Raw genomic sequence first — 18820 nt, forward strand, 5'->3', positions numbered from 1 at the left:
TAGGCCAGAACCCGGATATGCTAGGCAGTATGTTTATTGTATGGTATGTGGTATGATGGGGGAACTCACTAAGCTTTGTGCTTACGGTTTACAATTTTGGTTTCAAGTACTTCTTGTTCAAAAGGAAAGGATTCGGGATGATCGCAACGCATCACACTATGATTTCAAACATATGAGATCTTTGGGAGTTGTACTATGATATTACTCTTCTATGAGATGTTTTGGTTTTGACATATTGGTTTTGATTATGATATGGGTTGGTACTATTGATGTTTTCAGACTAGTTTTTTATAATTACTTAATTAAAAATGAAATTTTTGGTCTTGAATTTTGGGATGTTACAAGTTAGTATCATAGCCTAGGTTTGAGGGATCCGGACACACTTTCGGGGGTGTCTGGACTCAAATCGAAGGTTTGAAAGGTTTTTAAGAGAGACATAATTTTTCTAAAATTAAAATTAAGAGTTTTAATAAAGAACAAGGAGTGTGATGCGTGCAATCAACCGAGCTCAAATACGGTTTCCCCAAGATACCCATACATGTTATATTATGATATGAAGTGTGAATATATGAACAGCATGCTAGATTAGGGCTAAGGATCTAGAATGGATGCCTTGTATGCCTACTATACGTTCTTAATGAACTACATGATAGTACAGAGTAGTCAGTGGTATGATGGCCTGATTAGGACATGCCTGGTTTTGGTTACTCAATGCTCGTATGCTGCTTGCTTTGTTCTATTATGAGTTCTAGTTACCTTTAACTAAGTAATAAACGAATATGATGAGTTACATATTACAAGGACTAAATAATTTCAGAAGGTTAGGTTTATCCATATTATACAACTCTTGTTTGAGTCCAACCATTGTAGGGAGAGACCTCTCATTCGAAGAATTATCCAGTCTTCGTAATATGTAACGGTATTCGCGAGCTAGTTAGGGAGAGGTAGTAGGAATTTCTTACGCAGCTGATGGCGGAGAGTGGGTTGGAGGTTACCCTAGGGCAAGCCTAGGATGAGATTAGTATAAAAAATTATTTGATTGTGAATTGTATACATGGACAGGAAACGGCTTTGGTAAACCAAGGAAAACCAGGAGGAAAGTACAGATAGATGCAGAAGGTAGTATGGGCCTATACTACTGAAAGCAGAAGATCCCTACTTGACTCTTGGAGAGCTGCAGGGAACCAAGAGTGGCAGAGTGTGAGACATCTTGATGTTATGTATGACCTTGATAATTGTGTGTTTTGTTTCAGAATGGTGGTGACGCGTCATGGAACAGGGGGCTCAGGATCTGGATTAGTTTCGAGTACGAGTTCTAAACCAACGGATGATGGATTGTGCGAGTTTATTGCATACGAGATTATGAGAGGCATCCTTGAGTCGACCCCGATGATTTTTGGGTCGACCAAGGAGGGTATCATTGAGTTGATGGAGGATCGCCTTAAGGCATTGAAGAGTGACATGGCACATGGCCAGTCAGGGACTCGTAATCTCTCCTTCATGGATTTCAGGGGATGCGGAGCACCAAACTTCTGTGGGGTGAAAGACCCCATTGTGGCAAGGCGATGGATCGTAGACATTGATTCTGTACAGGTGACGAGCTTCTACCCTAAGGGGTCGAAGGTCAGATATGTTGTTGGGTGTTTGAAGGAGCGAGCTAGAGACTGGTGGGAGGAAGTCGATGATACCTTGGGAGCCCCAACCATTGAAGTCATGACCTGGTCAGATTTTGTGTCTAGGTTCTGGGCAGAGTTTGCGCCAACAATGGAGGTTCAGCAGCTGGCCAAGGAGTTTTTGGACATGAGACAAACTAATGATATGGTGGTGGATATTATCGCCAAATTCAGGGAAAGGGCCTTGTTGGTGCCTCAGTACGTGGGTGATGAGGAGATGAAGAAAACCCAGTACCATGACATGTTGAGAGTTGACATTCGGAAATATGTCAGTTATTCAGCGTGTCCAACCTTGGATGATATGATAGCCATGGCAAAAGATAGGGAGATTGATATAGAGCACATTCGGAAGAAGAAGGTGGAGGCTGGGCAGACGATTGGGGTTTCGGTGAAGAAACCCAAAGGATTTGACTCGAGGTTGAAGGGCCAGCATGGCCAGAGCCGCTGTGGGAGATGCGACAAGACACATGAGGGAGTTTGCAGAGTAGGGGGATCAAGCTGCTATAAGTGTGGCAAGACTGGGCACTTTTAGCCGGGATTGCACTGCCCCTACCCCACCATTCAGACATTAGACCTGATTTGCTTCCATTGTCATCAGAGTGGACATAAAAATGCCAACTGTCCGAGATTGGTATCAGGAGTGCCAACTCTAGCGACCCTATGGATCACAGATGGCCGACAAGGCAAGCTGAAGGGTTTTGAGCATTCTAACACTCCTATGGTGTACATGCAACCCTAGATGCTTTGGATCTATGTTTTCTCTAATATACATGCAAACTTTCAATATTCCAAAGCATCATCCTAACTAACATACAATGGAGTATCTATACTATAAAATTCTAGTTAGATGACATTTACTGTAATCTGTTAGATTTTAAACTTATATGCAATGATCCTCTTGTAATGACTATGCATAAAAGTCATAGAGACTTGGCAATAGACATTACAAAGTGTTCAAATGGATATTAACAAAACAATTCCAAAGGAAGTGAAGTCTAAAATTGTACATACCTTTGAACATTCTTCTTGTATTAAGTTTTCTAATATTAAACAGAGTTAAGGAATGACTTCCACCTATGGAAACATATCCATATTTCCATTTTGACTATCACTTTTGAACAAGAGTTGACTCCTTACAAAATATGTCAATGTGGTCCATCCATTTTTATACTTCCAACTCCAAGCGACCAATCCCTGGCAAACCTTAGATTGTCCTTAGCAGTTGTTTAACCACTTTAGTCATCTCCGGTTCTATTCCTTTTTCCCTCTTAATGACCTAGGCATTTGGAAAATTTTAGAACAGATAAATATTATAGCACATGTAAACGATCATATACCCAAAGCATATTGGGTACGATTCATAAAGACATGATGCCTAACCAGTCTTTTGCTACAATATTTCTATTTGCATGTTCTCATAGTTTTGATTATGAAGAGGGATGTCATAATCAAAATCTAATTTTGAGAATGCAATTAATATTTCCATATATAGAATTTCCTTATGTTGAACCATTCCAACATAACATTCATATATATTTGACTAAATTTGATTAAAAACTCAATCTAAGCTTTTTGATTTGAAATGAAGTATGAATTCCTCTCCCTTAATTATAGCAAAACAACTTTTTAAACCCTACAACTTTGCGATTTGAATCCTTTTATTTTTCTATAATTAACATTGATAACTTGTTAGGCTATAATTTTGTGGTTTGGGCTAGGCATTCTCATGTATAGGTCTTGGTAGGGTGTTAGAGTGTGTTGTGGTGGTTGTAGTATGTTAGTGGGTGTGTGCGGCCGTACACATGTGTGTGGCTGCACACTAGTGTGCTGCCTTTGTGTAGTATAAATAGGTTGTGTCTGTGTGTCAGTATAGATGACGTATGTGTGCGTGTTTTCAAGGTGTACCTGACATTTACACGATATAGATGTGTGCATGCTTGGTTTAATTCTACTTCTACTCCTTCTACACTCTTCTTGATTGATTACAATACACTGATTACTGATTTGGATCTATAGATCGGGACTTACAATTGGTATCAGAGGTAATTCAGTGTCAATTTGAAGAATCATAGAGTGTGCGGTTGAAGATAATTATAGCTTTTGAGGTGAATTCATACTCTTTGATTGAGAAACTGCTACTAATCATTGTTTTTACTAGTTTGGAATCAAAATTCGTTCAAAAATCTAGTATTTTTGGGTGTGCAGTTGAACTTTGAAGGTGTGCGGTTAGGTCTTTGAAGGTGTGCGGTTAAGGTCTTTGAAGGTGTGCGGTTAGGTTTTTGAAGGTGTGCGGTTAGGTTCTTGAAGGTGTGCGGTTGGAGTGTGCGGTTGACGTGTGCGGTTGGAGTGTGCGGTTGGAGTGTGCGGCCGCACTCATCTTAATTAACGAAAATTTTGTTGTTCATTAAAAAAAATGGAATCTCAAAGCATGTCTGCTCATAATGAATTGGATGCTATTATGGGTACCACTTCTCGCATTCCCCTATTGTTGTCAGCAGAAGGATTTCCTGAATGGAAATATCGGATTGAGAAATACATCAAAATGAAGGATTTTAAAATTTGGAGAAGTATTCTAAGAGGTCCAATCCGTATCACAACAACATTGAAAAATGGCACTATAATTGATATGCAAGTTGAGAACTACACCGATGATGATTTCGAGAGAGTCAAGGAACAGGAAAAAGCTCTTGCCACACTCACTATGGCATTATCCCCAGAAATTGCTCAAGGTTTCCGTGAGTACACTTCAGCAAAGGCATTATGAGAAGCATTGATCGAAGTATACAAAGGAAATGAAGACATGAAACAAAGTCGCCATGACATGTTGCGATAGAAGTTCAACATGTTTAACTATGTCTTGGGGGAAACTCTTGAGAAGCAATTGCAAAGGTTTATCACACTCACAACCGAGTTGAGTTCTCCTGGTGTTATGGTTACAAAATCTGAGATCAACAAGAAGCTTTTGATCTCTTTACCGAAATCTTGGGATATGAATGTCTCAGTGATAACGAAGACCAAAGATTTGAACCGTTTGAGTTTGGATGAAACGATGGTGATCATTAAGGCTTGCGATCTCGATGATAAGAAAAGAGAGATTAATCATGTTAATTCATACTCCTCTGGAAATCTTGGAATCCAAACCACCAACAACACTGCTTTCTCAAGTTTCTCTACTCCTCAAGTTTCACAAGTATCTCATGTTCCTCAAGTTCAACCCTATGTGACTCATAAGCCCACTTCATACGTTTTCCCATCAATGCAAAGCATTCAAGTTTCTCAACCTCAATCTTTTATTCAACAAGCTGTTTCTGATGTTGGTTCATCCTCAAATGCACCCATTCAGGCTCATGGAAATAATCCTCAATCTTCATCACTGAAAGAAAAAGAAGAAAATCTGGCCCTCGCCACTGGTCTAGTGAACTATTACAATACTTTTGTGGCCAAAGAACTTTCCCCATAATTATCATTTGCTGACCTAGATCAAATCCATCCAAAGGATGTGGAGGAAATGGACATCACAAGTAACGCCCGGGTTTTAGGGCTAAGCATTTTTGTCAATGTAATAGTCTAGGTCAACTCTTGTAACTCTTTTTGAAGTAATAAAGATGAAATATTTGAGTATTATGTGAATTATGTGTGTTTATGTGTTTATTATTTAATTATAAATGTATAATTAATAAAGAATAAAAATCAGCATCAAAATTAAAGTGTGAGATAATCCCGATATCTCTACATAAAGTTGTAGAATATGTCTCAAGGTTTCCGTACATATAAAGAACGCCGAAATCCGAGTTATAACAAAGAAGTTATGACTTGTCGAAGTTTCGCGACAGAACCGGCACGGTACCGGGAAGCGTGAATAGTGAATTTACGATAGAGCGAGATTTAGCCTTAGCGATCTAAAGGAAATTGGTAGAATATGTTATACTAAGAACATTGATAAAAAGAACGCCCAAATCAGACTTCGTATGAAGAATTTATGATTTTTTGAAGTTTCGGAATAGTAGTGTACAGCCCGAAATTCGAATATTAGATCGAGCGGTTTTTAGCCGACACGACCTAAACGAGAATCGAAGATCTCGTTGAGAGTAGCGTAATGAGAAAAAGATGGGCAAAAACGGATGTCGGATGAAGAAGTTATGAGGATTTAACGGACCAATCCTGTCCCGGCCTGTTAATAATATAGAATTTAAAATCGAGCCAAAATTAGCTGACGGAGTCTAAATGAAAGTTGTAGAGTACGTTCCCACCTTCGCGTGGATATAAAGAACATCAAAATCGGAGGTCGTACGCGAAAGTTACGAATTTTTAAAGTTGAAGTATGAAAATGCGAAACCTGGTGCGAGACTGATGACGTGGCGCATTGTTATCGCTGATCAGATCTCGCTTCGGATCATGCCACGTGGTCCTCGCATACGCCCCGCGTCCGAAGCCAGTATTCCCCGCGTACCCTCGCCCTTATCTCTTCCAGAGTGCAAGCCAGCTGGTCCGAGGTGGCGCCCTTATCCGATGGTTATGCCCCGCGTAGGTCCGAGGTACGCCCATCGTACCGAGGCCTCGCAAGACTATAAAAGGGGGTCGAGATTTCTTCATTTTTCACACCTTTTTCACTTCTCTCTCTAACTTCTTTCTCTCTCTACAACCCCAAACCACCCCTAAGCCCTAGATAAAACCTTTAGCACCCTAGGGAAGCCCCGAGGCTCCCGGAGTCCCGAGAAAAAGGAGTTTTTCGGTTTCGAAATGCTGCTCCAATTAAGTCCCGGTTTTCGATAAAATTCGCTGTAAGTGTGCTACGCTTACGCAATTTTTAATATAGCTTTCAAATAATTATAGGAATGTTATTAGGTCCTTAAAATAATTATTTGGGCTATTATTATGAGTTATATTGAGTGTTATTAACACTTATATAATAATAATAATAGTCAGACAATTAATTTGTCGCGGTTATCGTTAGACTAAACCCTAGTGGTATCGATACTAGGTTTTATCGAAGGAATATCGTTTTGAGAGTATCGAAGCGCTGTCCGAGTCCTGAGTTACCACCTAATCAAGTGAGTGCATAGTTACTTTCAGCTTACACATAGATATGAAGTATTTATATAAATTACGTGCTATGTGTGCATATTATCTGAATATTTGCTATTTATGCTGGATGTACATTGTTATACACGTTTTCAATGATTTAAACTGTATATGTATTTTATATATACGAAAATGTTGGGGTAAAACATGGGTAGATGTAATAGGTGATGTGTGATAAAATGATGAGAGGCCTCGATGTAGATATTGTTGATTCTATCATCTAGCGGAGTATGGATGACGACCATGGACTCGTCTAGACAGTCCAGTGGAACACTAGCAGGCTCGCAACCTGTAGGTGTTTGTGAACGATGTGTTCACCGGTGTACTCCATCCCCCAAATGGTTGCCTTTTGGACATTTATTGCTGAGGAATCCCCTTAGCAGTAGTGTCCGTCTCGATGATGATCCTTAGGCTAGGTTGCTTATTATAGGTGTTTAGGGACGTAAAGTGAGGATAACGGGAATGGGTAATCGGGTTATTGTTGATCGATGAAATTAATAAACTTATTTATTGTGGGTTGAAAACCCTATGTGCTCACTAGGCTCCTAAGCCTGACCCACTCAGTTTCTTGTATTACAAGTAGTGGTGCATGAGCATAGGTGTGATGTTTTGGACGAGGGATTACGGATATCGGCCTGTAGATATGAAATAATGTAGTAAGGCTTATATTGTACTGTTTATGCTTTTGATCTGTATGAACATGACATCCCAAGTCTTTTAATGAAATACGTTTCTATGGAAATGCTTTTGATAAATTTTTATTATATTTTTGTTTTGGGACAAATTCCGCAACACTTTCATTTAAAATGTAACTCTGATTTTTAAACAAAGCATAAACAAACCGGTCTTTTCTGGCCGTGATTTTGGGGATGTCACAGTTGGTATCAGAGCATTAGTTTAAGCGAACTAGGAATTTGTAGGATTTCTAGACTTAAACTTAGAATGCTAAGCGATGATTGTGAGGTGTGAGCACTAGCTTATTTTAGGAATTGTGCCTAAAATGCTTTTATGTGCTAAATGCTTTGTGCATGATATGTTGTTATTTGTTCGGATCTATGGTCTGTTGCCGACCGGATCTGGAAACCTTATGTGTTTAGGATTCTAAACGTACGACTACGATATTAGAACTAGCATGTAAACGTTTCGGAGTGATAAGGACGATTTAAACGTCTATCCTAAATAAAGATCTAAATTCACCTTATTCGGTGTATAGATCAAGATGGCAAGGACCCGTAGCGGAAATGTGAACGCAAATGGAGATAGGAACCAACCCCTAGTGGTTCAGCAAATACCTGTTGTTGTAGAAGTTGCACCTGAGCCAGTCACCATGGCTGGAGTTCAAGCCATGATTCAGGCTATGCTAGCTGAACAAAGGGAAGAAATGAGACGGATGCTCCACGAGAATAGGGACAAACCTACCATACATGTTGAATCGACGGAGCCAGTTCCCGAGCCATCTGAGGAAGGGAACTATAGCCGCCAAGTGAGTCAAGTAGGGACTCAAGGTGAGCAAAGGGATGGCCCAGAAGGAAGAAACAACAAGGATGGGTGGATGTACAAAAGTTTCTTGGGTGCGAAACCACCAAGTCTCTCAGGATGCCCAAAGCCTGTTGAGATTATGGACTGGATCTCCGAGATGGAGATGGTGTTTGAGAGCTGCGACTACAGCGAGAAGCAGAAGACTGTCTTCGCTATAAGACAATTGAAAACTGGAGTCTTGAGCTGGTGGAAGCTATTGGCAGATACAATGCCACGAGGAGAAGCTCTGAAAATGTCATGGGATGAGTTCTTGGAACAACTGAAGGCACAGTACTGTTCAGAGATAGGCCTGATTGATCTGAACAATGAGTTCCAAAATTTGAAGAAGGGGAGAATGAGCATCGATGACTATGCTGCTGCATTTACGGAAAAGATGAAGTTGTTTCCATACCTAGTGCCAACCGAACTTTCCAAAATTGAGAAGTTCGCAAACGGACTGCCGGCTGACTTTGGCCCAACAGTCAAGATGGCAACCACTCTGAAATCAGCTATTCGAGCAGCTAAGAACATGGAGACCCAACAAAAGGAAAAAGGTCTGGAAAGGGCCGAGGTTGGTGAGAAACGGAAGTTCGATGGATCCTCGAAGTCCAACAAGAAGAGTAGATTCTCGAAGTCTGGTTCGAGAGGAGGAGGATCAGAAGCGAAGTGGTGTGACAAGTGCAAGAAGAAGCACTCTGGGAAGTGTGACGGAGGGGTCACTTGTTACAAATGCGGAAAGCCTGGGCACTATGCCAATGAATGCACCCTCAACCAGAAGGCCTGTTATGGGTGTAATGAAGAAGGACACATTTTGAAGGACTGCCCGAAGAAGAAGGAGGCAGGAAGACCCAACATACCACCGAAACTGAAGGCGAGAGCCTTCCAGATGACGCTCGAGGCTGCGGAGGAGGCAGCAGACGTCGCTTCAGGTACTTTTCTTGTAAATGGTTTGCCTGCAAATATACTATTTGATTCCGGATCCAACTACTCCTTTGTGTCGCATAAATTTGGTGGGACATTAGCATTTCCTGTAGAAAAACTTGATAATGCCCTGATTGTAGAAGTTGCCAGTGGCAAATTCGTACCTGTTAGTAATCGTATTAGGAACATCGTCATTGACCTAAACGGAAACGAATTCCGCGAAGAGCTATTACCCATAGAGTTAAACGGTTTCGACATCGTTTTGGGTATGGATTGGCTTACCGCCAACGATGCTGAGATTCAATGCCGAAAGAAGATAGTAAGGGTGAACCCACCCGGAAAGGAATCATTTATGGTGTACGGGGATAAACACAGAGTGAATTCTGGAATCATCTCCCTGATGAAAGCCAGGAAATGTTTGTCCAAAGGATGTGCATTATACTTGGCATTCATAATCGATGCTAAGAAAGAAAAGAAAGAGGTGCAGAATATACCGGTTGTGTGTGATTATCCGGAAGTCTTTCTCGAAGATCTTCCCGGATTACCACCTGATAGACAAGTAGAATTTCGTATAGACTTGTTACCAGGAACAACACCGATAGCAAAAGCACCATACCGATTAGCACCGACGGAGATGAAGGAGCTCATGACGCAACTTCAGGAGCTATTGGACAATGGTTTCATTCGACCTAGTTCATCACCCTGGGGAGCTCCGGTGTTATTTGTGAAGAAGAAGGACGGAAGTATGAGAATGTGTATAGACTACCGAGAATTGAACAAGGCAACGGTGAAGAACAAGTATCCATTGCCGAGGATTGATGACCTATTCGATCAGCTGCAAGGTTCGAGCTACTTCTCAAAGATCGATCTTAGGTCAGGATATCATCAGCTGAAGGTGAGAGAGCAGGATATTGAGAAGACTGCATTCAGAACAAGATATGGACATTATGAGTTCTTGGTTATGTCATTTGGGCTAACCAATGCTCCTGCAGCATTCATGGATTTGATGAACAGGGTTTGTAAACCATTCCTCGATAAATCCGTGATAGTGTTCATCGACGACATTCTCATCTACTCGAAAAGCCAAGAGGAGCATGGCAAGCATCTACGGGAAGTATTAGAAGTGTTGACGAAGGAGAAGCTTTTTGCAAAGTTCTCCAAATGCGACTTTTGGATACGGGAAGTCCAATTCTTGGGGCATGTTGTTAACCAGGAGGGAATAATGGTTGACCCCGCAAAGATCGAGGCTGTAATGAAGTGGGAACGTCCAAAGAGTCCCATGGAGATTCGAAGCTTTCTAGGATTAGCTGGATATTATCGGCGATTTATCCAAGGCTTTTCTTCGATAGCTGATCCATTAACAGCTTTGACTCATAAAGGAGCTACGTATACGTGGAATGAGAAGCATGATGAGGCATTCGAAAAACTAAAGAAGAAGTTATGTGAAGCACCGATACTTTCTCTACACGATGGAGTCGAAGATTTCGTGGTTTATAGTGATGCATCTGGAGTCGGGTTGGGTTGTGTTCTGACCCAAAGAGAAAAGGTGATAGCATACGCATCTCGACAATTGAAAGAGCACGAAAAGAACTACCCCACTCACGATTTGGAGTTGGCAGCGGTAGTTTTCGCTTTAAAGATATGGAGGCATTACCTCTACGGCACGAATTGCAAACTCTTCACTGATCATAAGAGTCTTCAGTATCTCTTTAATCAGAAAGAGTTGAACATGAGGCAACGACGCTGACTAGAACTTCTCAAGGACTACGACTTTGAGATACTTTACCACCCAGGTAAAGCAAATATTGTTGCTAATGCTCTCAGTCAGAAAGTCAATCTTGAAAGGAAAAGGCCAAGAGCGTTAAGAATTGAAGTCGTCTCGACTATTGTGGAAATTATCAGGAAAGCCCAAGAAGAAGGTTTAGAGAAGAATGACCGAAAGGAAGAACGTTAGTGTTCGTTACAAACAGTCGAGGACTGAAGGTATTCCAAGATCGAATTTGGGTACCGAAGACGGGAGGAGTAAGAGATCTTCTGATGGAAGAAGCACATAAGACCATGTACTCAATTCATCCCGGTAGCACTAAAATGTATAGGGACCTAAAACCCTACTACTGGTGGCCGACGATGAAGCTCGATGTTGCGAAGTATGTGGCCGAGTGTGTGACATGTGCGAGAGTTAAGGCACAACATCAGAAACCGTATGGGAGTTTAGAACCTTTACCTGTACCCATGGGTAAATGGGAAGACATCACCATGGATTTTGTGACTAAACTACCCAGAACGAAGAACGGTCACGACATGATTTGGGTAGTCGTGGATTGTTTCACCAAGAGTGCACACTTCATAGCAGCCAACGAGAAGTGGTCTATGGATAAGCTCGCAAATGCTTACGTGAAGGAAATTGTAAGACTTCACGATGTCCCTCTTACGATTGTGTCAGATCGTGATAGTCGTTTCACGTCGAGGTTTTGGAGGAGTCTACAAGAGGAGTTGGGTACAAAGTTGTGTTTAAGTACTACTTACCATCCGCAAACTGATGGTCAGAGCAAAAGAACGATTCAGACATTGGAAGATATGGTGAGAGCATGTACCCTCGAATTCCAAGGAAATTGGGACGAGCACTTACCTCTGGTAGAATTTTCCTACAACAACAGTTTCCACTCGAGCATCAAGATGGCACCTTATCAAGCCTTGTATGGACAGAAGTGTCGTACGCCGTCTTTTTGGCTTGAAGCCGGAGAGAAGCAGTTTATGGGCCCCGAGATAGTCCATGAGACTGCTGAGAAGTTGAAAGTGATTAGGGAAAGGATGTTAGCAGCTCAGGATCGTTAGAAGAGCTATGCTGACAAGAAAAGACGACCAATGACTTTCGAAGTTGGGGATTCCGTTTTGCTTAAAGTCTCACCGTGGAAGGGACTTATACGATTTGGGAAACGAGGAAAGTTGAGTCCAAGGTTTATTGGAGCGTTCAAAGTACTTCAGAAGATTGGGAACCAACCTTACAAGCTGGAATTGCCCGAAGAACTCATTGGTATTCATAACACGTTCCATGTGTGTTATTTGAGGAAATTCACGGGAGATGTTCCCGACATAATTCCAATATCAGAGTTAAGGATGGATGAAAATAAAAGGTTGATCGAAGAGCCTGAGGCAATTGTTGACCGTAAGACTAAGAAGTTACGACGCAAGATGGTCGACTTAGTGCTAGTCCGATGGAAACATTCGAATGGGCCGAATCTCACTTGGTAAACATGGGATGACATGATGAGTCGCTATCCACATCTGTTTGCTGATGCATGATTCCGGGACGGAATCATCCTAAGGGGGAGAGAATTGTAACGCCCAGGTTTCAGGGCTAAGCATTTTTGTCAATGTAATAGTCTAGGTCAACTCTTGTAACTCATTTTGAAGTAATAAAGATGAAATATTTGGGTATTATGTGAATTATGTGTGTTTATGTGTTTATTATTTAATTATAAATGTATAATTAATAAAGAATAAAAATCAGCATCAAAATTAAAGTGTGATATAATCCCGATATCTCTACATAAAGTTGAAGAATATGTCTCAAGGTTTCCGTACATATAAAGAACGCCGAAATCCGAGTTATAACGAAGAAGTTATGACCCATCGAAGTTTCGCGACAGAACCGACACGGTACCGGGAAGCGTGAATAGTGAATTTACGATAGAGCGAGATTTAGCCTTAGCAATCTAAAGGAAATTGGTAGAATATGTTACACTAAGAACATCGATAAAAAGAACGCCCAAATCTGACTTCGTATGAAGAAGTTATGATTTTTTGAAGTTTCGGAATAGTAGTGTACAGCCCAAAATTCGAATATTAGATCGAGCGGTTTTTAGCCGACACGACCTAAACGAGAATCGAAGATCTCGTTGAGAGTAGCGTAACGAGAAAAAGATGGGCGAAAACGGATGTCGGATGAAGAAGTTATGAGGATTTAACGGACCAATCCTGTCCCGGCCTGTTAATAATATAAAATTTAAAATCGAGCCAAAATTAGCTGACGGAGTCTAAACAAAAGTTGTAGAGTACGTTCCCACCTTCGTGTGGATATAAAGAACGTCAAAATCGGAGGTCGTACGCGAAAGTTACGAATTTTTAAAGTTGAAGTATGAAAATGCGAAACCTGGTGCGAGATTGATGACGTGGCGCATTGTTATCGCTGATCAGATCTCGCTTCAGATCATGCCACGTGGTCCTCGCATACGCGCCGCGTCCGAAGCCAGTATGCCCCGCATACCCTTGCCCTTATCTCTTCCAGAGTGCAAGCCAGCTGGTCCGAGGTGGTGCCCTTATCCGATGGTTACGCCCCGCGTAGGTCCGAGGTACACCCAGCGTACCGAGGCCTCGCAAGGCTATAAAAGGGGGCCGATATTTCTTCATTTTTCACACCTTTTTCACTTCTCTCTCTAACTTCTTTCTCTCTCTACAACCCCAAACCACCCCTAAGCCCTAGATAAAACCCCTAGCACCCTAGGGAAGCCCCGAGGCTCCCGGAGTCCCGAGAAAAAGGAGTTTTTCGGTTTCGAAACGCTGCTCCAATTAAGTCCCGGTTTTCGATAAAATTCGCTGTAAGTGTGCTACGCTTACGCAATTTTTAATATAGCTTTCAAATAATTATAGGAATATTATTAGGTCCTTAAAATAATTATTTGGGTTATTATTATGAGTTATATTGAGTGTTATTAACACTTATATAATAATAATAATAGTCAGACAATTAATTTGTCGCGGTTATCGTTAGACTAAACCCTAGTGGTATCGATACTAGGTTTTATCGAAGGAATATCGTTTTGAGAGTATCGAAGCACTGTCCGAGTGCTGAGTAACCACCTAATCAAGTGAGTGCATAGTTACTTTCAGCTTACACATAGATATGAAGTATTTATATAAATTACGTGCTATGTGTGCATATTATCTGAATATTTGTTATCTATGTTGGATGTACATTGTTATACATGTTTTCAATGATTTAAACTGTATATGTATTTTATATCTACGAAAATGTTGGGGTAAAACATGGGTAGATGTAATAGGTGATGTGTGATAAAATGATGAGAGGCCTCGATGTAGATGTTGTTGATTCTGTCATCTAGCGGAGTATGGATGACGACCACTGACTCTTCTAGACAGTCCAGTGGAACACTAGCAGGCTCGCAACCTGTAGGTGTTTGTGAACGATGTGTTCACCGGTGTACTCCATCCCCTACATGGTTGACTTTAGGACATTTATTGCTGAGGAATCCCCTTAGCAGTAGTGTCCATCCCGATGATGATCCTTAGGCTAGGTCCCTTATGATAGGTGTTTAGGGACGTAAAGTGAGGATAACGGGAACGGGTAATCGGGTTATTGTTGATCGATGAGGATAACGATAATGGTTGAAAACCCTATGTGCTCACCAGGCTCCCAAGCCTGACCCACTTAGTTTCTTGTATTATAGGTAGTGGCGCATAAGCATAGGTGTGATGTTTTGGACGAGGGATTACGGATATAGGCCTGTAGATATGAAATAATGTAGTAAGACTTATATTGTACTGTTTATGCTTTTGATCTGTACGAACATGACATCCCAAGTCTTTTAATGAAATACCTTTCTATGGAAATGCTTTTGATAAATATTTATCATATTTTTGTTTTGGGACAAATTCCGCAACACTTTAATTTAAAATGTAACTCTGATTTTTAAACAAAGCATAAACAAACCGGTCTTTTCTGGCCGTGATTTTGGGGATGTCACATCATATGGGAATTGGCTATGGCTGTTTTTAGGGCAAAGCAATTCTACAAGAAAATTGGGAAGAACAACTGGAGTGTGAACTCTGACAAGAAAGTAGGGTTCATGAAAGGAAAGCTGATGTGTTATAATTGCCATGAACCTGGACAATTTGCCCGAGAATGTCCAAAACCAGACCGAAAAGAGAATTCTGAGCGTGCTATGGTTCCGATGAACAACAACAAGGGGTACTCTGCAAACAATCAACCTGCGAACTTGGCTATGGTGGCTCAATCCTTTGATTGGGAAGACCAGATTCAGGCTCTGAATATTTCAGGACTTGAAAATGCACATCTTGCCCAGATCAAGGATGGTGTGGAAGAAGAAGCAGAGAAGGATCCTAAAGAGGAAATGATGAATCTTCAATTTGCATTCATGGTGCAAACCACTCCAGAGCCTGCCAAACCCGAGGTCAGTGTTAGGGTGCAAAGTCATGCTTGGATGTAGTGTTTAGGCTTTCCTCTTTGTATGTGTAAATGGGTTGAGTCTTTCCTATAAATAGGAAGTGAGTGACTCCCATTATGTAAGTGAATCCATTTTGGCGTGTTAGACTAGAGAGAGAAACTTTGTACAAACCCATTTGTATATTCTTTCTAGATCTAATAAGAGCTTACAAAGATTTATTTACTCCATGTGTTCTTGATTTTACATGTTGATTCACTAGATCTTTCTAATTCTGCACATGCCATCATAATCAACACCACTTCAATTGGTATCAGAGTGGGTGTTCTTGATTTCGTCAAGAATTGATCCTTGATGGCGATTTTGATTTAGTGATTCATTTTATGATCTTGGATCTTCGTGATTTAGAGAGTTTTTGAATTCTAGAAATTGAATTCATCTTTGATTCTATTCATAATTCGATTTTCTTCACTAGAATTCAAGTGATTTTTACTTTCTCTCTCTAGAAAACCCATTCAAAATCACTTTCTCTCTCTAGAAATCTTCAAGTTTTTGTGATCATGGTGAATTTGTCTTACAATTCTTGGATTTTGATCGTTGAAGGTATCAAATACAAAGTCAATAAAGATCAATATTATGGGTTGGTGTTAAACAAGAAGATATATTGGGGAACTATGGTTTCTTATGGAGGATTGAAGGATGATCATGGAAGCTTGATATTTCAACCACTTTGTGAGATCAAATGGTTGGCTGATATTACATGTTCCGTAATATCACGTAGTAGTGATAAGATTGGAGAAAAACAATATTTGTTTGATAAGAAATACGTTTCTCTTATTGAAAACCCAAGTGATCTTCATGATCTTAAGATTGTTGAAGTTCTTGACAATGGAGTTCAATGTGATGTTCTTGATGTTCAAGAAAAACGAGTTCAAGTTTTTCAAAATGAAAAAGTTTTTTGCTCAATTGGAGTTCAAACCGTTGATATTTTATGTTCTTGTGATTCGTTTGAAGGAATGATTCTGTATCGGAAGCCGGTGATCCAAGAAAATCACAAGTATCAAACTCCAAAAGATTTGATTCAAACTCAAAATGTTCATGTTGTTGAAAGTGGGTTTGTTCATGGAGTCAAGTCTTCAAGGTGCAAAAAGATGAGAAAGAAAAAGAAGAGGAAGATTAATCGCAAAAACAAGCGGGTTTACTCACAAAAATCGTCAAATGTTGTGAAGCTGAAATCCGTTAAGCAAATTTGGGTTCCAAAGCAACAATCTCCAAAGGTTGCATTGAATTTGAAGTTAAAACCAAAATGTGTTGGTGGTTCTTTTGAAGATGTTCTTGGATTGTTAAAGAACATGAAGAACGAGTTGTACATCTCGCATGGTGGGTGGTACAATGTTCGATTTGGAGATTTTCTCATTCCAACAAAAGAACCAAGATCTTCCAAATTTGATTCGTTCGTTGAAAATGGAACTCGATTCGTCAAAAAGGTATCTCAAATTCTCAAATGGATTCCAAAACGTCCATGTTTTCGATTCGTATTTTACGTTTTTCATTTTTGATCGATTTGTCTCATTGGATCTAATTTGTTTCAACCCTATAGTTGATCCAATTAATTTTTGTTTAGATCAAATTTAAACCAAAAACAAAATAAAATTTACTGTTCATGATTCGTTTAAATTGAGCCCAACATTTGACTGGTTACTGTTCATGTCCGATTTGAGCCCAATCTTCAATCCAATGCTTATCACTATTCACGTTTTTTTTAGCCCAAAAATGTTTGATTCAACTTCTTTAAATTGTGAGCATGAAAACATGTTAAATCCATTCAATAAATCATCAGCGTCATATGCTTATATGAGTTGTATGTTTAGATCGTGCAAATAACGCATCTGATTGCACGTTTGTTCTTGAGTTCCAATCTCGATTTGATGATTCTGAATAACCGATTGTTGGAGATTGTTTGTAAACTTGTGAATCGGTTGTGTATAGCTTCTTCTATTGCAAGCCGGTGAGGATCAAGTGAATCGGTTGTGTATGTTTGAGTTTGATCAAATTGATCAAGAAATCTTAATTTTTTGTGAAAAAGATATGTAGAACAGTGAAGTAATCTTGTTTTGATCTAAAATTTGTTGATAAAATGATCGATTTGTGTTTGTTGACTGATACGATTGAAGAGTCAAAATTCAAAAGTCAAAATTGAGATGCAATTGAATTTTTGGAATGAAAGCAAATGATGTGTAGTTGAAAATCGATTTTGATAAACAGAGTTGTAAGATCGATGTTAAGCATCGACTTGGAAGATGTTGTTTGCAACTTCAATTTCTACGAGTTCGATCGATGATGATTGGGAGTCGATGGAAGAAAATAAGGATCGAAGATTTGTTTGTGATTTTGAGAATCGGTTTGCGAAGGATATATGTTCGATTTTGGGTTTGATATTCGATGTGTTAAATTGATTTTGATGTCGGTTGTTGATTTTTGCGATCGGTTTCGCATGGTTAAAGGACTGTAAGCTAGTTTCGGAAGGTTGGAGTCAATGGATCTGTGATAGTTTTGGAATGAACTAGATAGATTTTGGAGTCGTTGATGTCGATTTTGCGAAAATATAAAAATCGAGTTCGCATCTATGGATCGATTCTGATGTTCACTTGGGTTCGCATATAAGGATGTGATTTTGATAGTTCGCATCTATTGAGTTCGCATATAAGGTTGTGATATGGTTCGCATATATGAAAGTCGTTCACTTCGCATTTGGTTATAGAAATCAAAATTGAGTTCGCATTTGGCTCTCAATCTCAATTTCGCATGTTTGGTTAATTGGGTTAAAGATGCGAAGCATTTGTAAGGAATGTGCGAAGAATTGATGATGCGAAGTTTTCACTGTATAACGTGAATTGGGGAAGAAAGCAAATAGTTTTGAATTTGGCCCTTCTATTTTCACGAAATGGCAAAATTAGCCTAGTTTCGCAAGTTTGAGGAAAATGCAGAAATTTTCAAAATGAGTAACTGCAGTTTCGCATTTTTGGCAACAAATACCCAACTTCGCATATGGGTAATAAAAGCTGAGAAATTGCAGAATTTTCAGTTCTGGTCCTTGCAGTTTGTGCGAATTTACGCTTTATGCCCGGTTTCGCAAATGGGCTAGAGTTTCGCATATTTGACTATTTTTGGCGCAACGGGTCCCTTCAGGTTTTAGAAAGTGACAATTTCTACCCGGTTTTTGAAAAATCTTGCACTTTCACTCAAAAAGTCAAAAAATTTCATAAATTGGAAATTTTTTGTTGCTTTTTCGTGTTTGTTTTTCCGTGCAAGATTTTTGGTGATTCAATTTTGGAACACATCAAGGGGGAGTATCGTGAAGACTATTCCTCGGGAGCTTCTTTGTAACGCCCGTGTTTCTGGGATTGCCATTTTTAGCAATGT

At 40.0% G+C, this 18820-nt stretch overlaps 1 protein-coding gene across 1 annotated transcript; it reads left to right on the plus strand.

Moving 5' to 3' along the window:
- The first annotated feature begins 1428 nt into the window (after positions 1-1428).
- On the plus strand, positions 1429-2205 carry LOC145049667 (uncharacterized). The gene has a single exon (XM_078998045.1). The coding sequence runs from the start codon at positions 1429-1431 to the stop codon at positions 2203-2205; it is 777 nt and encodes a 258-aa protein (XP_078854171.1).
- Positions 2206-18820: the final 16615 nt, after the last annotated feature.

This window comes from Lactuca serriola, chromosome 5, assembly GCF_051521515.1.
Source record: "Lactuca serriola cultivar US96UC23 chromosome 5, Lser_US96UC23_V15, whole genome shotgun sequence".
NCBI classification, from domain to species: domain Eukaryota; kingdom Viridiplantae; phylum Streptophyta; class Magnoliopsida; order Asterales; family Asteraceae; genus Lactuca; species Lactuca serriola.

Excerpts from the sequence above, each read along its gene's own strand:
- LOC145049667 (XM_078998045.1), top strand. The coding sequence starts at position 1,429 with ATGGAGGATCGCCTTAAGGCATTGAAGAGTGACATGGCACATGGCCAG.